Source organism: Adiantum capillus-veneris, chromosome 9, assembly GCF_014529385.1.
Source record: "Adiantum capillus-veneris isolate H3 chromosome 9, ASM1452938v2, whole genome shotgun sequence".
NCBI lineage: Eukaryota > Viridiplantae > Streptophyta > Polypodiopsida > Polypodiales > Pteridaceae > Adiantum > Adiantum capillus-veneris.
Genome location: NC_140939.1, coordinates 131,103,126 through 131,123,623, shown reverse-complemented (window position 1 = coordinate 131,123,623; position 20,498 = coordinate 131,103,126). Strand labels below are relative to the sequence as shown.

Below are 20,498 nucleotides of genomic sequence, written 5' to 3'. Positions count from 1 at the left end.
GTGAAATTGAGTAGCAATCAACTGTGTAGTGATCATACACACAAAGATTTAGCACAAATAGGAATAGATTAAGATCAAGGGGTGATTAGGAAATGCTAACCACACTATAGGCTCTAATACCAATTGTAAAGGTATGGTGAATACACACAAGAACCATTCATGGATGAAAGTGACATAGTAGAGCTTGATTATTAAAAATGTAAATGACTACAAGAGTACCTCTTATGTAAGCATAAGCTAGAGCTTGTTGCTTACATCATAGATGAGGTGTGAGAAAGCTCAAAGATCAGTCCAAATGGAAAGAATCAAGTGGAGAGCCTGTATGCACACTTTTAAGGAAAGGCTCTTCATGGAGGTGCACACACTCCAACAATAGATCCGAGGTAAAAAAAATTGACTAGTGCCCATTGCTCGACCCTTTGCAATTTGAACCCAAGACATCACGCATAGGAACCCAGACTTGTTACCCAATACTTCATAGGTGGAGGGTGGTCAATCAATTTGAAATGGAGGTCACAGGAGCAACGAACTCACGGGGAGCCTTTCTCAGCTCACGGGAGAGCTTGAAATAAAGAACGAGCAGCGCTCTCATGAAGCGCAGGTTCTTGCAGAAGGCGCCATGGCACACCTACACCATCATGTCATATGCCCCCATTATCTGTAGCTCTCATCAGCTCTACTATGGCTTTTGGATCCATGCGGGAGCTCCCCCTGCCTCACGAGTTGATGCAGGTTCTCTCTCAGGCTTCCCCCTCCCCCCCCACACACACACACACACACACACACACACACACACACAGAGTGAATGTGTACATGCTTGTTCATCATTTGTAGACCGCACAGGTCAAATTTGCCAAGTAATAGAGGAGAACATGCAGACATTACAATGTGTTTCGTCTGTAAGTTTTGCATTATTCAACTTTTAAGACATGGAGAACATGCAGACATTACAATGTGTGTCGTCCGTAAGTTTTGCATTATTCAACTTTTAAGACATAGACCTCAATATCAACATATGTATTAGATGATGTTGCAACAGTTTATGCATTCATTACATAGGCTGGCAAGCCATGCGGATCAGCTGCTGACTAAGAGTTTTGACAAGTCATAGGTGGAATTGACATGTACATATGGAAAGCAGCCATTTATTACGTGGAGTGTTGTGTAGTGATTGGGTGGGATTTTTTCAAAGAGCTAGTTTTGCACACACACGTTTGTGAGTTTTCCAGAAGGGGTTGTAGCCTAGTGGTATTGTGTTTGTGCCTGTGTGTCTAGATCCCTGGTTCCCACACCAATCAGTGCTTAGTTTTTCCCAACAGAAAGTTGACAAATTGTATCACAAAAATTAGTAGACTTTTTGTCAATTTACAGTTTCTTCGCCTTTGTAGCTTTGCTCCAACGTCCAATTTGCTTCCACGTAAGCCCGCCGGCCACAGATTCCTAGAACACTTTTTGGCTGGGCTTGGTCTTTACCTAAAGGTACTAATGGTAAAAATAGTCTTGAGTTGATTGAGTGAATCTGTCAAGGCTAGATGAAATGAATGGGACTTGAGAGGGAGCACGTGATGAAAAGTAGATCATAATTCAAATAAGTCAGTCATCTGCATGGGTGGTACAGTAACCACTATGCAAACCCGTTGTGCCTATGAAACCGTTGGAACACTTGGCATACACATCCTCAAGTTCACCCTTGTACTGCTATTGGCCTTATGGCTAGTCGCGTCATGATCCGTATAGCTAGCCACGTCATCAATTGTGTATAGTCATAGAAAAACTAGCGCAAATTGCAACAAAAACTTTGGTTCTTTCTGCACAATCATACGATCAACTTCTGCTTCAGGTCATCGGTGCTTCATGTCATCAGTTTGTCACATACCCCCTCATAGAGAAAGAGTTTCATCTTTATTTAGTGGTGGCTTAGTATCTCCTAGGAGTAGATTAGGAGTGAGGCTATTTTGTGGTTGTGCTCGGCCGTATTTGAGGTAGACGTACCTTTTTCGACGGTACGCATGAGGTGGGACCCTTGTTGGTAGGCTCTTTCGGGGTCAAGACTCCTTGTTTTCGGTAGTTTTCAGTTGTGTTGTCACATGCACATCTAACCCTATGTGCATGTGGAGAAGCTAATTCCTACTTCTAGGATTTAGGACAGCCTGGGAAGTGTTCTTGCACCCTTCTGAGTTTGTACGCAGGATGTGTATATCCTCGCACTTTCGTTTAGTTGCATACCCTTTGATTGCACATGAGCATAGCTAGTGTCTGCTACATGTAGGCATTGGGAAGCATTCCCATACAATTGCATTAGTACTCAGCCTAGGTATTTATCTGCATGTGAATCACCTCTTATTAATAGTTTATCATCTTATTGATAAGGGACATTTTAGCATCATTTTAGAAATCGTGGGATTTTTGAGCTGCATTGCCCGGACCCAGCTTTAATCTCCTATACAAGCAAACCCCAAGTACCCAAGTACCCCCAAGAACCCCAAGTACTTAGTGCATGATCATCACCAGAAGCGGGTTGGATATTTTGCATGAAGGTAATGAAAGTGGAATTGGAGAAGAAGAGGTCCCTACACGAGGAGGACCATTTCCAGATTCTCCTCCGTCCCCATCTACGCCACCGATTGCACCAAATTCTATGGAGGCTTTGGTGAAGTATATGTTGGAGATGATGCTACAACAAGAGGCTCAATGGGCTGCCGTGGAGCAGGAATGCGAAGCTCAACGCATAGCGGCTGAAGAAAAGAGGGTAGCTATGGAGCTAGTGTTACATGCTTGGACACTCCAAGCGAGAAATCAATAGCAGCACACGAACATAAACTTCAAAATGAGAGAGAGAGAGAGAGAGAGAGAGAGAGAGAGAGAGAGAGACTTGGACACCCCAAGTTGAGCATCTGGCATGAGAGAATCACTTAAAAATTTAATCACAATTTAATAGAGTCGACACAGCCCGACGTAGTTTTGTGCCCAGAGGTATTGGCCCCAAATTCTGGCACCCCTTTCGGTATTTATTTTTATATTAATGCTTGAGCAAAGTACAAAGTTCAAGGGTCCTCTTTGCTCAGTTGCTCGTCAGCTAGTCTGAGCTCAGGAGGCCCTCAAGTTACAAATTTAAAGGCCCCAAGGGCTCTCAAAAGCAGTACATGAAAAGCTTTAAACTCAAAAGCTGCCAGCAAAAAACGCGCAGATCCGTACGTTGTGATGTCAATGACTCAACGCTTGTCAGTGCGTTTTGCGGAGGTTGTTCGACGACTTGTCACATCAGCTGATCAGCGTGAAAAGTGAATTTCCGTACGGCTGTCCATGTCAACATGTCAACGGGATTTTCGAGATTGCCACTCATCAATTTGTGACATACCTCCCCTTGAAAGAATTGTAATCGCCCTTAATTGCACCTGCAAAATTAGACATAAGCCATAAGCCACTTTCAATAGACATTGACTCTAAGTACCGACGCACTAGACGACACAAATCCAACACTTGCACAAAGACGACAATCACTGAACATTCGTATCACATTCAAATCATATCACATAAAACTCCATCTAGATACAGGACCATGATTCTTGGCAACGTGTTTAGCAATCGCATCTATGATCCACACCGGACCTCAATGATGTTGGATTAAATAATTCTTATTGCGATCATGTCCATAGATTCTCAAGACCGAAATGCTGCAGTCATTTCGTCTTTCAATCTTGCACTCAAACACAATCACATGAGTGAGCATACAAACATTAGATTCATTTTCGGGAATTCTAGTTTCAAAGTTCTTCATTCATTGAACATGTAGTTCACAAATCACACTGAACACAGTGTTTCAATCATTCAGTCTAGTCATCTCATCCGTCCAAAATTCTTGATGCACCTAGATCCGTGTGCAGCCATCTCATCCCTCGGGAACTCTTGATGCGCTCACCATAGTATCTAGTCATCTCATTCATATGGGAATCTTGATGTACTAAAATCATTCATCATCAGTCAGTATGCATTTTTTGAGTCTCTCGTTCGTGACAGTCTCTTGTATTTTTGTCACCGTCTTTGTCTTACCAAAAAATCCATATTGCACGATGCATATGATTTACTCATGGATGAGCATTAAAGCATGAAGATCACTCTAGGAAAGGTAAAAAGTTTGCATTCAAAGAATACACAATGTTTTACAATTGTAGGTCATGTCAATAAAATTTTGCATGCTCATTCCTTGGCAAGACACAGTCACAGTAAAAGCATTAGCACGATTGTCCATCAAGCATTGATATTCTCTTTATGGTTTACCAAAGTCGATAGTTTTAGGCAGAAAAGTCAAGTTTTGATTACATTTTTGATATGTACTCATTGAAAAGTTTGACACTTCGTCACATTTTTCATTTGCATTCTATGCACAGTCATTTAGGAAGCATAGTCATCCGAAAAGTAAAAGATGTGTCTATGAAGTTGTGGTTGAAGTTGTTTCAGGGAGATTCTCCAGAGGAGATTCTTGAAGAGGATGAATTCAAGATTGTAGACTAAGTTGAAGACATGAAGCCGGAGTAGATTATTGTGCATTGCTTTCAACGTGGCCCAAAGAAGCAAGCATTGGAGTCCTTTTTGAAGTTCAAGTACCGTGACACCCATGCAACAGAGTGGACCGACGAAGATTTCTTCGTACATTCTTCGGAGTTGTTGGCGGACTACATGAAAGCCATGCAGCTCGGTACCAGTATCACATTGAAACGGGGGGAATGTCACATGCACATCTAACCCTATGTGCATGTGGAGAAGCTAACTCCTACTTCTAGGGTTTAGGACAACCTAGGAAGTGTTCTGGCATCCTTGTGAGCTTGTACGCGTAACCTTGTGTTTGTACGAAGTACTATATCTGAGCTAAATTCTTAAACCCTTCCGTTGCACCTGACATGTGTTATCTTATGACAATGTGGCATTAATGTGCCACTTTGGCACATGGCATGTAGTGAGTTTCTGGTTGAGTCACTGAAACTGGCCCGTGGGGCGGTAGGCTTTGGCTTTCACCCGAAATTCTTTACCTTAAACACACACAGAGAGAACATGCGAAGGAAAACCTGCGAGACAGGAATTAACACTTAATCACACACACGGCTCGGAAGCTAGAATGCTCCGAGTAGACGCCGACAACCTGTAGGCCCCAAAATTGGCGCCCCTTTCGGTATTTCTTTATTCTTTAGGAGGGTAAATTACAAAGAAGAGTCCTAGGAATCCTTTATCTGTATCGAGCTAGATACCACCTGTTTTGGCCAAATTTTGGTAGCATAACAGTCCCAAAACTTGCGCGAAACCAATTCCCCTGCTGTAACTCTCTTCCATTGGCATAAACCCTCTGATTCCTGCCCAAAAACAGTAAATTCAGCACGTTGTATTTATTGGTTTTTGCCCTGTTTTCAGCCCCAAACAATCCCCTAACTGTCCTATGCCAGTGGGGCACGATTCCCAATGGTTCTGGCGTCCGTATGGCTGAAAAACAGTCAATTTACAGCGCATACACAACGTTGAAAACGCACCTGTAAGGTGAGGTTATGACCCTCACCGGTGTGTGCTTTGGAGTAGTTGTTAGCTACCCCTGTTCCTGCCCAAGGAGGCTCTTGCCTTAGCACAAAAGCATGAAATTACACAGTTGTACATCAATCAAATGAAGAGCCCTCTTGTGGGGCATCACATAACTGCACGTAGGGGAGAAAGAGAGAAGTGTGTAGTGTGCAAGGCATCACTCCTAGCACCACACTGTACATGAGAGGGAAAGAAAGCACTCCATAGCTCTTAACCTGTGACAAGTTCTCAATGAAGCATCCCCCCAGCGTAAATCAAGCGCCTCCTCTTCTGCCCTTGACCTGTAATGCATCTGTGAACAAATAGATGCAAAAAGGGAAAGATTTCCATGGTTGCCAAAACCTGCGTATCGCTGAAAACGCAGCAAAACAGCCCTGTAAACACGCATCTGATGCCTTCCAATGCTGAAAATGAGCTCCTTGGTCCTAGATAAAGTCATGGGAAGCTCAAAAATGGAGAGAAATGGCTGAAAATCACAGCTATCAGCCTCCAAAACTGCTCCAAAAAGTCAGTTACGAGTTCTGTTCTCCCGGACTTGGTAAATTGACCAAGAAGTGCCACTTGGCACTCATACATGCAATTTCCCCGCATTGGGCTTCTTGCTTAAAAATCTCTCAACTGGTGCATCAGTTGACTTTGCAGCAGAGTAATAAAATGTTCCCCTGATCATTCTGATGCTAATGACGCGAACAGATTTTATAGCCCAAAATAGCAGTTCCCTAAATTTTAGGAAATGCTTCTGTTGGGCTCCCACTGGTCTTCTGATCATCTATCCTCATTGGGACCGCATCCAAAAGTGCAATGTGGCACAACTCAGATACTTTCTGTTGGTGATCCCATCTTGACTTTATGCCTTTATTGAGTTCACTTCCTAGTATCCACCAACTTGCTAAGTGCGACGGGGATACCTACATGATCTTGAACTGAGCCTAGACATCCTTTTACTTTACGAGTTCCAGTGCCAACCAACTTTCTTCTGTAGCATAGTTACATGGGACAGCGGGGACGGGGACGGGACGGCAAAAGTCAGGAAACGGGGACGGGGTCGGAACGGCAAAAAAAAAAAGAGAGTTTTTTTGGCATTTTTTGACCTACACACATGCCACACACATAGAGCATCACTTTGACCACAAATTTACACTAAATAGACCAAAGAACACGAGTCATATAGACGGAAATGTGCTAATAAAACATCGATGGATACAAAATGAAAAGTGCATGCCACAAGGGCTCAAGAGTCAAAAAGCCTAAAGGACTTAGGACAAGCCTCAAGGATAACAAAAAGTACAAAGGGCTATGTAGTAGGTAGAGTCGTAGACTCAGGAGTCAGAGTGATCAATGATCATCAAACTCAAGAAGTGCTCGCCTACTGAATCTCCATATAATCGTCGTAGTCGAGGTCGTCAATGACGTATGAGGCCTCAGGAGGCTCGCATTGAGGCTTGAAGTCCTCCTCTAGCTCCTCCAAAAGTGTATCGGCCATAGATGGACTCTCTTGTGCCATCTCCCACTTAGTGAAGGGATCTGCCTTGTGTGTGACGCTCTTGGCAAGCATGTGCAAGTTAGCGCTCACAAACACCAAATCATTGGCCCTCTCGACCCCAAGGCGATTCCTCTTCTTAGAGGCAATGTGGCTGTACACACTCCATAGTTGCTCCAAGCAACTAGTAGTACATGCTTGGTTAAGGACACGAACAGCCAAGCACTGTAAATGTGGGCCATCTCCTCCATAGTCCTCCCACCACAAAACCGAGCCAATCTTGTTGCGATCAACCTGTGCATCTACACATCCATAGGAGCCCTTCTTTTGCCTGTAGTTGAGTAGCTCGTCTCTAATCTTGTGCCTAGTGTCACTGCTACGCTCAAGGCGCTCCAATGCAAGCCGCCATCCTTTGCTCACCTCCTTGTCGGTCTCTTGACGCCTTCCTTGAAACTCAAGGTCAAGCACATAAGCTGCCGCATGAAGTGGAGAGTAGTATCCATTCCACCTCGACTCACACAAGCCATGAATCTCCGCATACTGAACAGGGTCAGGCACAAGCTTCTCAAGTGCCTCTATCATCCGATCCATGGCTTCGTAGACTTTGCCAATGCATGGCTGCAAAACCATCCACAACTCGAAGTAGGTGTAGAATAGGCTTGACCATGGCGTCAAGAGTCTTCATCTCCTCCCACCAAGCGGCGTGGTCGGCCCATTCTCAACATTTCAATCCTGTTGTTGCTGATGTAGACTTCGGCATGGCGTGGAACTCATCACTGAGAAAGAGGCCCCTTAATACTCCGCCACACGTAGACAAGCGGCCTAGCATAAGCCAATTGAATGCAAATCTTGTCTCTGAATATTTGAGCAAGGACAAGTGGCTCCTCTTTGAGAATTCATGGCGTACTTTTTGATGGTTGAGCACAAAGGAGACAATTCGAGAGGCGTCACCAATGGTGGGTGAAATCCATGACAAGTTTCCTATGTCCTTGAGGAGGTTATTGAGGCAATACGCCATGCAAAATGTGACATGGATGCTGGGATACATGCCCTCAATGATAGCCCTGGCTGCCTATTTGACGCCTCTCCATCTGCAACCATATAAAGGACATTCTCCGGGCCGGTGATCTCTATGGTGATTGTCCACTCCGCAACAAGCATCTCCGCGGCCTTGCCACTATCGGATGCATCAGGTGACTCCACAAAGTACATCTCCCCCCGAGAGTAGGCCACCAATCCGTGGATGGACCGCTTGCGGGTGTTGCTCCATCCATCTACAAGGAGAGAGACGCCATTGGTCTCCCACAAATCCTTTGTTGCTTGGGCCGCTTGCTCCACAACAAGCTTCTCTTTGTCAAGGAGGGTGGTGTGAAGTCTCTCCGATGAAGGTGGCACATAAGAGGATCCATATTCCCCTATGTTCGTAACCATGGTTCGAAAGTATGGAGACCTATCCACACAAAATAGAGCATGTTGTGCTAGTATGGAGAGTTGAGAGTCGAGACCCCATAATGAATACAAAATGGGAGATTGCAATGTGCATATGCCAAGGGAAACTCACCGCGAAGCTTGGAAGGCAATGTGGTCGTGGAAGAAGAATCGGGCAACCGACCTATCCACCTCTTCCTTCAATTTAGGATTCCAATTTTCGTTGAGGGTGCTTTGGTGATGCGCAACGGAAGAGGATGGTGTAGATGCATTTGTCTTGAACGCTTGAGAGATGTCGTCAAGGTTGGCTTCCCTTTGCTCTTGTGGTGTCGCCGTGGCAGAGGGATCAAGGGCAACAAAACGGCCCCTCTTGGCCGCTTCCGCGACCTCATACACCGTGAGCTTCTCAAGAAGATCCAACCTCTTCTCGAGAGTTACTCGAGGGCAAAACTTCACCTCGTGACTGGATTCATGAAGAAGATGGGCTCGCACTTTGTTTGCACCACCCGTTCTCTTATACGGGCATAGCTTGCATGTCCATGGTCTTGCACCGCCACCTTTGCCACGCTGCTAGAGTCGACTTCATCCCACCACGACAATGTTTCCCAAGGGGGCTTTTATAGCCTCCCAAGGGCCAAACTCTCCCAAAAAATATGGTCGTTGGCTGTAAATGACCGTTTTCAACGGTCAGTTTTTTCAAAATTCGAAAATTTTGGCCGCCTGATTTTTTCCGTTCCCGGCTGTCCCCAGCCGTCCCCGACTGTTCCCGGCCCGTCCCCTGCCGTCCCCGGTCCCTGCGACCCCGTCGATCAGACAAATTTCCGTCCATCCCGGTCCGTCGTCCCCGGCCATCCCCGACCCAGTTTCGGGCGTCCCCTGGCCCTAGGGTCCGTCCCCCCCGTCCCCTGTTGTAACAGACTTGGACACTCCAAGTCAAGAATCAATCGCGACAGCACCAAATAACCACTTCAAAACAATTCAAAGATCACAATAGATTTGCACTGGCCCGACGGAGTTTCGTGCCTAGAGATGTTGGCCCCAAAGACTGGCGCCCCTTTCGGTATTTCTTTATGTATTAATCAATGTCAAAGTACAAAGAGCGATTAGGGTTTCACTCTCAGACTCTGCGTCCAGATGCTCTGAGAAGTGAGCCCTAATCCGCGCATTTAAATGTTACAAGGGATGCCCAAAAGCAGAGCCCCAAAAGCTTGAAATCAAAAGCAGTTTTTCTCTCTCTTTCAATGAGAGCCAAAAATAAAGCAAGTTCTCTCTTTCTCTCTCTTTCTCTCAAAGCGTAGCCAAAAAGCAGTAGCAATTGCGTCGCTCCATGCTTTTCTCAGCTTCCGTAATTTTCGAGATTTTCGTACCTGTTGCCACGTGGCAGTGACGCCAGAAATTAGGGTTTCCAGTCCATTAGGGTTTCAGCCAGCAGTTAGGGTTAGGGTTTCCAGAAATTAGGGTTTTTGTAAAATTAGGGGTTTTTGGCAGAAATTAGGGTTTGCAGGATTTTTAGGGTTTTTGGCAGAAATTAGGGTTTCTGCTGTCGGTAGCCACGTCATCACTTTGTGACATACCCCCCTCTTGAAAGCATTGTAATCGACTGCGATTACGCCTGCAAAACCGACAAAAGCCATAAACCGTCTTAGCAAACACTGACTGTTAGCACCTAGGTACTAGGAACACACATCTAGCACATGTACTAAATCGACAGTCACATCACACGACATCACAGGACATCACTAGACATCACAGGACATCACATGACATTCAACATTCATTCGGATCTTAGACCATGATTTATCGAGAATGTAGCTAGCAATCACATTAGGTCCAATCGGGACCTCATCGATTCGACTATTACCCCTATTGCAACCATGTCTATTTGAAATCGATCAGACCAAAATGCTGCAGTCATTTCGTCTATCAGTTCCTGCACTTAAAAGAAGTCAAGAACAAATCAGTATCATAATCAGGAATTCCATTTCAGTAAAGTCATATAGCAGAATACTGTCAGCTTTCAATATCCCTGAAGCTCAAAGAGACATCAATGACTCTAGTATCTAAATCAAGGAATCTGTTGACAAAGGAGCGGAGCGACTCCCCTCTTGTGCATCCCACTGCACCAGATTTGCGGCCAAGCTGAATTCTGGGTTCCGTTTGGAATAGACTATGCTAAACCAAAAGCATCGAGGTAAAGTTTCACAATCTGAGGAGTATCTGCTAGGTCCTCCTCCTTCATCCACTTCGCATCCAATGCACGATAGTTCTTGAACTTAACCAAGAACCGCCTTCGGACTTTACCTTTAGTCTTTGTATCTTTATGTGCCAAAATCTGTTCAGGAACAAGGATCTCCTCGTTTTCTTCCACTTCGGGTTGCTCATCAGGCTCCCCATCATCAGGCACATCACCCTTAAAAGGTTTCAAGAGACTCACATGGAATGCATTGTGAATCCTCCAAGTATTTGGCAGTTTCAATCGGAAGGAGACATCATTTATCTTTTCAGTGATCTGGAAAGGTCCGTAGTATCTCATACTAAGCTTTGGAAAAAGCCTCTCCTTTCCCTTTTTCTTTCGTAGGCGTGCCTTCTCAAAACGTACGAGCACGATGGCGATCCGCTGCCTTTTTCTGTCGTTCTTGAGACTTCTGCAAAGTCTCGCGAACCTTGGCAAAAGCCGTATCCAAATCTCGCGTATATTCATCCGCTTCAAAGATCTTATCTTTCGTGCTTAGGAAGGGTGGAACCTTCGCAGCACCTTCAACAATCTCAAATGGTGCCTTCCCCGTCGAAGAGTGTATCGTGTTATTGTAGGCAAATTCCACCAAAGGTAAGTACTTTTCCCATTGAGTCTTCTGATCAGAGATATAAGACTTTAATAAACTTAGAACCACTGAATTTGCAATCTCAGATTGCCCATCAGTCTGCGGGTGGAACGATGACGAGAACTGCAGCCGCATGCCAATGTTCTCCCAAATTGCCTTCCAAAGCAAACTCGTAAATCTGGAGTCTCTGTCAGAGACAATCGTCTCAGGCATGCCATGTAATCTGAAGATCTGGGCCACAAACAGTCTCTCTAAGCGATCCGGCTTGACTGTTTTCTTCACTGGAATGAAATGAGCGTGTTTGCTAAATTTGTCAATAACAGTCCATATACGATCGTGACCACTCAGTGTTCTCGGGAGATCAAAAATGAAATCCATCGCAATACTTTCCCAGGGGCGGGTGGGTATGGGTAAAGGCTGTAACAATCCTTGTGCCTTATGCCTGTCAAACTTGACCTTCTGGCATACTAAGCAACTGCGCACAAACTCTTCCACATCCTTTTTGAGTCTTGGCCAAAAGAAGTATCTCTCTACCCCCTTCATGGTGGTAGCAATGCCGCGGTGACCCGTAAAAGGTGGACAGTGGCATTCGGTCTTAATCTTTTCCCTCAACAGCTGTGTAACGCACAACATAGTCTTTCTCATCAAGTAGCCTTCCCGAAGGGAGTATCCAGCTACCGTCTCCCCATCCCGTATCCGTGTGAAAATATCTGCAAAATCTTTGTCTGTGGCATACTGATCGACCATATCCTCGAAGCTTCTATGATGTATCGCGGAAATAGCTAGAACCAACGGCTTCCGAGACAAAGCATCTGCCACCACATTCTTCTGTCCCTGAGCATGGACAATCTGGAAGTGAAACTGTGACAAGATGTAACATGTTCGCCCACTGCATCTGCTTTTCCGAAAGCTGCTTCTGTGACAAGAAGTAGCCCAAACTTTGATGGTCTGTAAAGACAATAAAATCCGCTCCGAGTAGGTAATGCCGCCACTGAGTAAGAGCATGGATAATTGCCGAAAGCTCTTTCTCATATATCTGTGCTGTCATCTCCGGCCTAGAGAACAATCGGCTCTCGTAAGCAATGACATGGCCTTCTTGTATCAAGACCGCACCTAGACTACGACCACAAGCATCACAATATACTTCAAATGACTTCTGCAAGTCCGGCAAAGTCAAAACTGGTCCCGTAGTCAATTTCTCTTTCAATGTCCGAAAGGCAGTCACCTCTATGGATTCCCACGAGAAAGGGACTCCTTTCTATGTCAAGACATGCAAAGGGGAAGCAACCTCTGCAAACTTTTGTATGAACCGCTTGTAGTACGAACACAGTTCCAAGAAGCTTCTAACTTCATGGACATTCTTCAAATCGGGCCAATCACGGATAGTCTCTATCTTGGCCGGGTCCATTTGCACTTCAGCTGCTGAGACAATGTGTCCCAAAAAGTGTATCTCGGGTAGGAAAAATTCACTTTTCTTTGCATTAATCACTAACTTGTGATCTCGTAATGCTTGAAAGACCTGAAGGAGATGATCTCTGTGTTCTGCCTCATTCTTGGACAAAACAATGATGTTGTCAACGAAAGTGCCAACAAATAGCCTGTACTCTCGAAAAATCCTGTCTATCATCCGGTTAAATGTCGCAAGAGCATTGGTTAAGCCAAAAGGCATCACCAAAAACTCAAATAACCCAAAAGTAGTCCGAAAGGCTGTCTTGTAGACGTCTCCCGGCGCGATTCGGATCTGATGATATCCACTCTTCAAGTCAATCCTGCTAAAGCACGAGGATCCCTGTAACCTGTCGAGTATATCATCGATCCAAGGAATCGAAAATCTGTTCTTGATGGTGATTTTGTTGAGAGCTCTATAATCGATGCACATCCTCCAAGATCCGTCTTTCTTCAAAACCAACAACACTGGAGAGCAATACGGTGAAGTACTAGGCCGGACAAGACCCTTTTCCAAGAGGTCTTTCACTTGGTTCATAATCTCTTCATTCTGTGCTCGGCTCACACGGTAAGGTGGCCAGTTCGGTGGTGTGCTTCCAGGTACAGATCAATGGTATGATCTTCAGGACGAGCAGGTGGTAACTCTCCTGGTAGGCCCTCTGAGAAGCAATCGGCATGAGAGTGGAGAAAATCTTGCGTTCTTTATCAAGTTTAGACATATTTGTCCTATCCTTATCGCTTAATTCTTTCATAAAGATCGAGTAAACAAAAGACTGGATTTCATTAATTTTGAAATGGCTGAAGCCGATACAATAGGGACAGACTCGCCCTTTAGTTTAATATCAAGTACAATTGTTCTGCCCTTTTCTGTAGTCAAAGTCGCTTTTCTCGCCCGATAATCGACCAGGCGTTGTTCTTGTGGTACCAGGGAATCCCTAAGAGAACATCACAAGCCTCCAAAGGCATTATGAAGAAGTCCTCATGCCCCAAATACCCCTGACAATGCAACCAAAGTTTGCCAATGACAGGTGTAATGGCTATGTCCCTGCCGGGTGCCGCTAGAACTGCCTCCGCAAGTGGTCCCATCCGATCGGGAGTAATCTCGAGCCGCGCCGCCAATTCCTGTGAAATGAAGTTGGCCTTGGCTCCTCCATCAAAGAAAATCAGGGCCTCTTGATCTTTCACTTTGCCCCAAGCTCGGCAAAGTTCTGTACTCTCATCCATGGCGTCGGGATCGGTACCCACACAATCTGGAACCAGTCTTGTTTTCATCTTGCCTTTTCGTCCACGTTCCTCAGCTGCTCTTGAACTCTTAGGCCTGTCGTCGTCCTTATCATTCTGATCTTTCTGTGCCTTTTTAGGGCATTTCGCGGAGATATGTTCATGTTCCCCGCATCCAAAGCACTTCCCCTCCTTGATGAATCGAGCTCGCACTTGAGGAGTAAGCTTGGGTCGTGCATCCTTTTTCTCTGGGTTGCTCTTTTTCTTTCTACTTTCATTCCAAGAAGTCTGTTCGGCTCGTTGTATCATGGCCTCATCTGTGGGGTAGGTTAGACTGCTAGAGTGAATGGCAAAGCCCCGCTTCGCATGACTCATCAACTCTTGAATAGAAGCTGACTTCTGTTCCAAGTAGTGATCTTGGATCTCTGTAGGTAGACCCAAGGTGAACCGCTCAATCTGTTCTCTGAACGAGATCTTTTTGAATGAAGAGGCAGGTAGAAAAGAGCTCCAGAATCTTTCACAATAAGCATTGATTGTATCTTTCTTGGTCATCCGAAGATGGTTCCAAGTAGCTCGTATATCTCGTTCATATTCTTGCGTCAACCAAGAAGAAATAAAAAGCTTTTAAAATTTCAGCCATTTAACTGGCGCAGTCTTGTTTAAAAGAAGCATGGACCACCAAGTACGAGCATTCCCCTTAAGGTAAGAGGTAGCTCTCCGAATCTTGGAGTGCTCTGAATAGCGTCCTCCCGTGAAAGCGATGTCAAACTGCTGTATAAAAGACAAAGCTTTCAAAGCATCTGAGCATCCTGAAAAAGTATCAAACTTGATCGAGTGGCCACCTTCCTTAAACTCTCGGACTTTCTTGCGTTTATCTTCGAGAAAGTCATACTGGTTGGCTTTGTAAAAATTTTTCTTGTTCGCATAAAAGTTTCCATCATCAGAATCTGAGCTGTCTGTAGACGAGCCCTCAGTACTGTAAGTCTTTGGGCGAGATTAGCCGTCTTTGCCTTTTTCTTGTCCTTTCCGAAGCTTTGTTTCTTGCTTCGCTTTTTACCTTTTCTATCTTCTTCGCTCGAATCTGAAGAGCTAGAAGAACTACCAAAAGAAGAAGAAGAAGAACTGGGTACTCCTTCAAATCGAACACGCTTCTTCTGTTTCTTTGCCTTGTCAAAAGTCAATTGACGACCCAAATATCCCGGGAAGTCAATGCTTTTCTTCTACTTTTTGCCGTGATTTTTGGCTTTCTTTTGCGCGTCAAAAAGCTGAGCAATCCGTGCATCAACCACCTCTTGTAATTCCTTCTCTGAGTACTGTTTGTGATGAGAAGGTTTCTTGAGAGCGGGTTTCAGGGGTGGTGTAGTGGTTTTCTGCCACTGTGCATGCACTCCTGAAAATAAGTCTCGCTCATATATTTTGCCAATTTCGGATCCTTCGCAAAACTGAGCATCATCTTGGTTGCATCGCCAATCAATTGACGACGCTTCATCTCTCTTTGCTCCGCCTGAGTAGGCCAAGGCGGGCCATACTCTCTGTCTAAATCTTCGTTGTGATCCCTGCCCGCATCTCTTGATGCAGAGGGAGTCGACTGATCCTTGCGTGAAGCCATAGGTGCCACGGAAAAAAAATTGGGGATCGGATTTCCTTTAGAAGAGAAATCGGCCGTACTCTGATACCACTATAACAGACTTGGACACTCCAAGTCAAGAATCAATCGCGATAGCACCAAATAACCACTTCAAAACAATTCACAGATCACGAAAGATTTGCACTGGCCCGGCGGAGTTCCGTGCCTAGAGACATTGGCCCCAAAGACTGGCGCCCCTTTCGGTATTTCTTTATGTATTAATCAATGTCAAAGTACAAAGAGCGGTTAGGGTTTCACTCTCAGACTCTACGTCCAGATGCTCTGAGAAGTGAGCCCTAATCCGCGCATTTAAAATGTTACAAGGGATGCCCAAAAGCAGAGCCCCAAAAGCTTGAAATCAAAAGCAATTTTTCTCTCTCTCTCGATGAGAGCCAAAAATAAAGCAAGTTCTCTCTTTGTCTCTCTTTCTCTCAAAGCGTAGCCAAAAAGTAGTAGCAATTGCGTCGCTCCATGCTTTTCTCAGCTTCCGTAATTTCGGGGATTTCCGTACTTGCTGCCACGTGGCACTAGCGCCAGAAATTAGGGTCTCCAGTCCATTAGGGTTTCAGCCAGCAGTTAGGGTTAGGGTTTTTGGCAGAAATTAGGGTTTGCAGGATTTTTAGGGTTTCTGGCAAAAATTAGGGTTTTTGCTGTCGGTAGCCACGTCATCACTTTGTGACACTTGTAACAACTATGGTCTGCGGGTGAAACTACCGTTCACATTGGCCATACAATGTCCGGCCATTTGCAACTTCAAAAAGAGGGTCTCAAAAATTAAACAAAAATCATTGGAAAGAAACCAACTAAGGTTAGCACTTGCCACGTCCTCCTGACATACCCCCCTCTTGAAATCGCAAACGTCCTCGATTGCATACCATAAATACATGCCATAGATGATCTAGTGTGGTAAGCACCCTTTTATCATCGCATGTATCCGCAAGAAAGACTGTCAAAACATATGTACAAATGACTTAATGAGACCTTCATACTTTTGTCAAACTGTACACTGATGTTGCACTGAATCCATGAGTACATTTGATGTGCTAGCTCTATCATTACCCCTCCTTTGCACACATTGGGTTGGGGCATACGTAGGTTGTAACCCAAAGGCTTCAAGGTAAAGCTGCAATACATTTGGTGACTTTGATAGTTCATGCTCTTCCATCCACTTTGCATCCATAGGTGGATAGTTCTTGAACTTCACCACATAGCATCTTGCAACCTGTCCCTTAACTTTTTACCTGTGCAAGAGGCTCTTGCCTCTGCAAACGAGCATAATTCCACAACACTCACGTACCACCCACGACCAAGCAAGCTCAAATTTCAAGATGATTTACCAATGCGTCATAGAATCCAAGCAATCGCCTCAGAGAATCAGCAAGCAACGTGTCACCTGGTAGACCCACATCACTCGCGCAGGAGATCTAGTGGCCAATCTACCACCGTGAGACCTCTCCCTATCTCATCTTGGTTCATACTTGCAAACCCTAAAAATGCAGCAGAAAATCAGCCCTAATTTGACCACTTTTTAGCAGGATGTACATGCGGAATTTCTTGTCTAACCTGTGAAGAGGAACCCTCTTCCATAATGCCCTTCCCTTTGTTGGCCATAGTGTAATCCCGCGTTCGTGCACTCTGTGTCTTTACCCAAACCAACCAAGACTCACTCTTTGTCACGTGACACATCCAACCCTATGTGTCCGTGGACAAGCTACAGCATGATCAGGGTTCAGTTAGTCCAGTCAAGTGTAGATTTAGAAGTGATCTGGCACTTTTGTGAGTCTATTCGTAGACCGTGCATGCCCAGTCACTTAGTGTAGAAGCATATCCTTCGGTTGCACACAGCATGATCATCAGTATTCCCTTCAGAATCCATCAGATTCAGTCGGGGGAGTTTTCTAGTGCATTTAGTCTATTTTCCCTATTTTTGGTATTTTTTACTTATTATTTTTAAGTGACTTTCCAACAAAAGTAGGTAGGGCAATTTTGCTAAGTTAATATATAAGCAAACCCAAGTTAGCACTCAATGGCAGAAGAGGCAACAGGAGCTCCCGCTCAACATGCATCTTCTCAACAAGAACCTCATCATTACCCCTGGTGTTTTGGTTTTCCTCATCGCCCACACCCTCATTTTGTCCCTAGCAGATTTCCACCGCATCAAGCACCAAGCCTTGGTGATCTCAGCATGACAGTGTCGCCGTCATTCCCAGATAGCCTAGTGTTTTACTAACGCTACAGCAGCCAGCCGGCGTTTTTGGTTTTCAGCCCCTTTTGCAGCAGAAGGCTCAGCGTTTTCAGCATGCATTAGAAGCAGCAGATTCAGCCCTCGTCCCATGCAGAAGAACCTCAATTTCAGCCCTCGAAAACGCAGCCAAAACAGTCATTTTCAGCCACCGAAAACAGTCCCAGATTTCAACCCCTAGTGTTTTTGGACAGCAGTAGAAAGACCACAGATTTCACCCCTAAAGTCATCGTCGTCATCACCGTCGTCGTCATCGGCATAGTCCCAAATTGCATCAGTCCATTGCATCCGCATTGTACCATTTTGTGCAATCAATAAGTAGACCACTCTCGCCGACGAGAGTGGGGCATTCGGAGGAGGGTTTTACAACGTCTCTGGTGTCGTATCTCTCTTCTCTCTCTATCTCTCAATCTCATCCACTCGCACGCACAATGTCCATTCACTTTGTTTGTGATCATAGCACTTTCCATTAAGAACAGAAGGCTCTCCCTTCCATAAGAACTAAAAGGAACCTTGAGCACAGTTCGGAGCACTCATCTTGAGCAAAGCGCAAACAATCATTCCGCTGCACCTAACATTGGTATTAGAGCTTTGGCAGTGTTCTGTATCACTCAAGGAAAGAACCACAAGAATCACAAGAATTTTTTTGCTTGTTGCGGTCGCACGAACCCAAGTTCGCTTGGGCGTCTCGATTTCTAATCGTGTTTTTTGAAGAGTGATAGGAATCTCAAGAAAGAACGGCTTGTCCAGCCTCCCCTTGTGTCTCTTTTCACTCATTGAGAGCGGACCGTGCACTTAGCGGCCGGCCAATCGACGTGAGGTGGGAAAAAGCAACCTTGGTGTGAGCGCAAGGCCGCCAAGGCACCGCCCGCGGAAAAGAGTAGAACTCGGGTGAAGAGAAGATTCTTCTCAAACGCGATTTGCAAGCGAAAGAAAACCTCAAGATCCTCAAGAACCCAAGAACCCAAGACCCTCAAGAACCCAAGTTCCTCGTGAACTTAAGAACCAAAGATCATAGTGCATGGTCGTCACCTGAAGCGGAATGGATACTTCGCATACAGGTGATGAGCATGAGAGAGGTGGCGAAGATTTTTCCCCTCCAGGAGATTTTTTCGATCCTCTCCCTTCGCCATCTACGCCACGAGTTGTACTAACTCCTATGGAAATGATGGTCAAGTCGATGTTGGACATGATGGCACAACAACAAGAAACGAATCGAGTTGCGTTGACACAACTCGCAAGCAAAGTAGAACAACAAGAAGCTAAGGACCGTGAGTAAGCAGCAGCGCGACGAAAGAAACGCAAGACTTGCCGCACAAAGAAGACAATCGTCTTGCTGTAGAACGCGAGCGCAACGAACGCAAAGAAAGAAAACAACAAAGAAAGATGGAAGAGGCAGCACGAAGTGCATTCCTTGAGACCGAGCGTGCAGCTCAAAGAGTGGCCTTGGAGATCGAGCGTGAAGCTCAAAGAGAGCTACGCACTCAAGAATTGTTTCGACAAGTGCTAGCCTCGAAGACCGAACCACCCAAAGATCGTGGGAGTTCCTCAAGTGGTGCAAGCCACGATGCGGATTCCAACCATCTAGTCACAGAGAAGTTGACCTTCAGTAAGTATGATGGTAAGATGGATGCTACGGTTATTCATTCTTAGTTGCATCAATTTAATGCTTATTTTGCGACAACTAAGAAGACAGGAAATAGCAAAGTTTTGACGGCAGCTATGTACCTTGCCGGTGATGCCATCAATTGGTACCACGCATGGCAAGAGGCACAGCTAGCCGCGCACCTAGAGGAAGCCGACGAATTCACGCCCCTTTCCTTCAATTGGGCTGATTTCCAAGACAAGCTCAAGGCACGGTTTATGCCACCTCAGTACCTCGCATGATTGAAGGACGATTGGCGCACTGTCAAGCAAAATGGTATGCCGATTATGTCTTTTTCTAATCGTGTTTTGCAACTAGGCACTCAATTACGAAAATCGGATGATGAGTGCAAAGAGGCTTTTCTCTTTGGATTGGACGAGTATATCAAGTACGATGTCGAGGTGCTCAATCCAATCGATCTGGCGGTAGCGATTGCTCTCGCACAGGAGATGAAGCACAACGAGGGAAAGCCTAAGGAGAACAAGACTTCCACAAGTACCTCGCAGACTTCTCAAAACCCTCAGAATGGTAAGAATGGTAACTCTTCTAACCAATCTTCCAACAGTCTCTCAGAAAAGAATTCTTCCAATGAATTTAAGGGTAAGGCTAACACAATTGCTAAACCTAAGCTTACTCCAGATGAAAAGGTAGCACAAGGGATTGTAGGAGGATACATCACGTCGGAAGAGCAAAGCACTTATTCTAAGGAAGGTCGTTGTTTCATTGTCACATTAAGGGTCACATAAAAAGAACATGTCGTAAGCTTGAATCGAATGAATCTAAAGAATCCACAGAACCCACTTCCTCTATCAATGCAATTACTGATAACACGAGTGTGCCCCAAGTTTCTCATGACCCTCCCATTGATGATTCTCTCATTGAATGTTATGGTCGTATCTCGGGGTAGCGTTTTGTCATATTGTTTGACTCAGGTAGTATGCATGATGTGATCAGTCCCTCTCTTGTTGAGAGAGTCCGCCTTGAAGTTAGTCCAAGATCTCCTATGGAGGTCTCTGGCTTTC

At 45.2% G+C, this 20,498-nt stretch overlaps 1 protein-coding gene across 1 annotated transcript in view; it reads left to right on the top strand.

Moving 5' to 3' along the window:
- The first annotated feature begins 502 nt into the window (after positions 1-502).
- Positions 503-20,498, top strand: part of LOC147451181 (maltose excess protein 1, chloroplastic-like) — a 36,072-nt gene continuing 16,076 nt past the window's right edge. Inside the window, exon 1 of the mRNA XM_086520138.1 lies at positions 503-732. Within this exon, the coding sequence (XP_086376264.1) occupies positions 646-732 (87 nt within the window). The 5' untranslated portion in view covers positions 503-645. The remainder of the gene's footprint in view (positions 733-20,498) is intronic.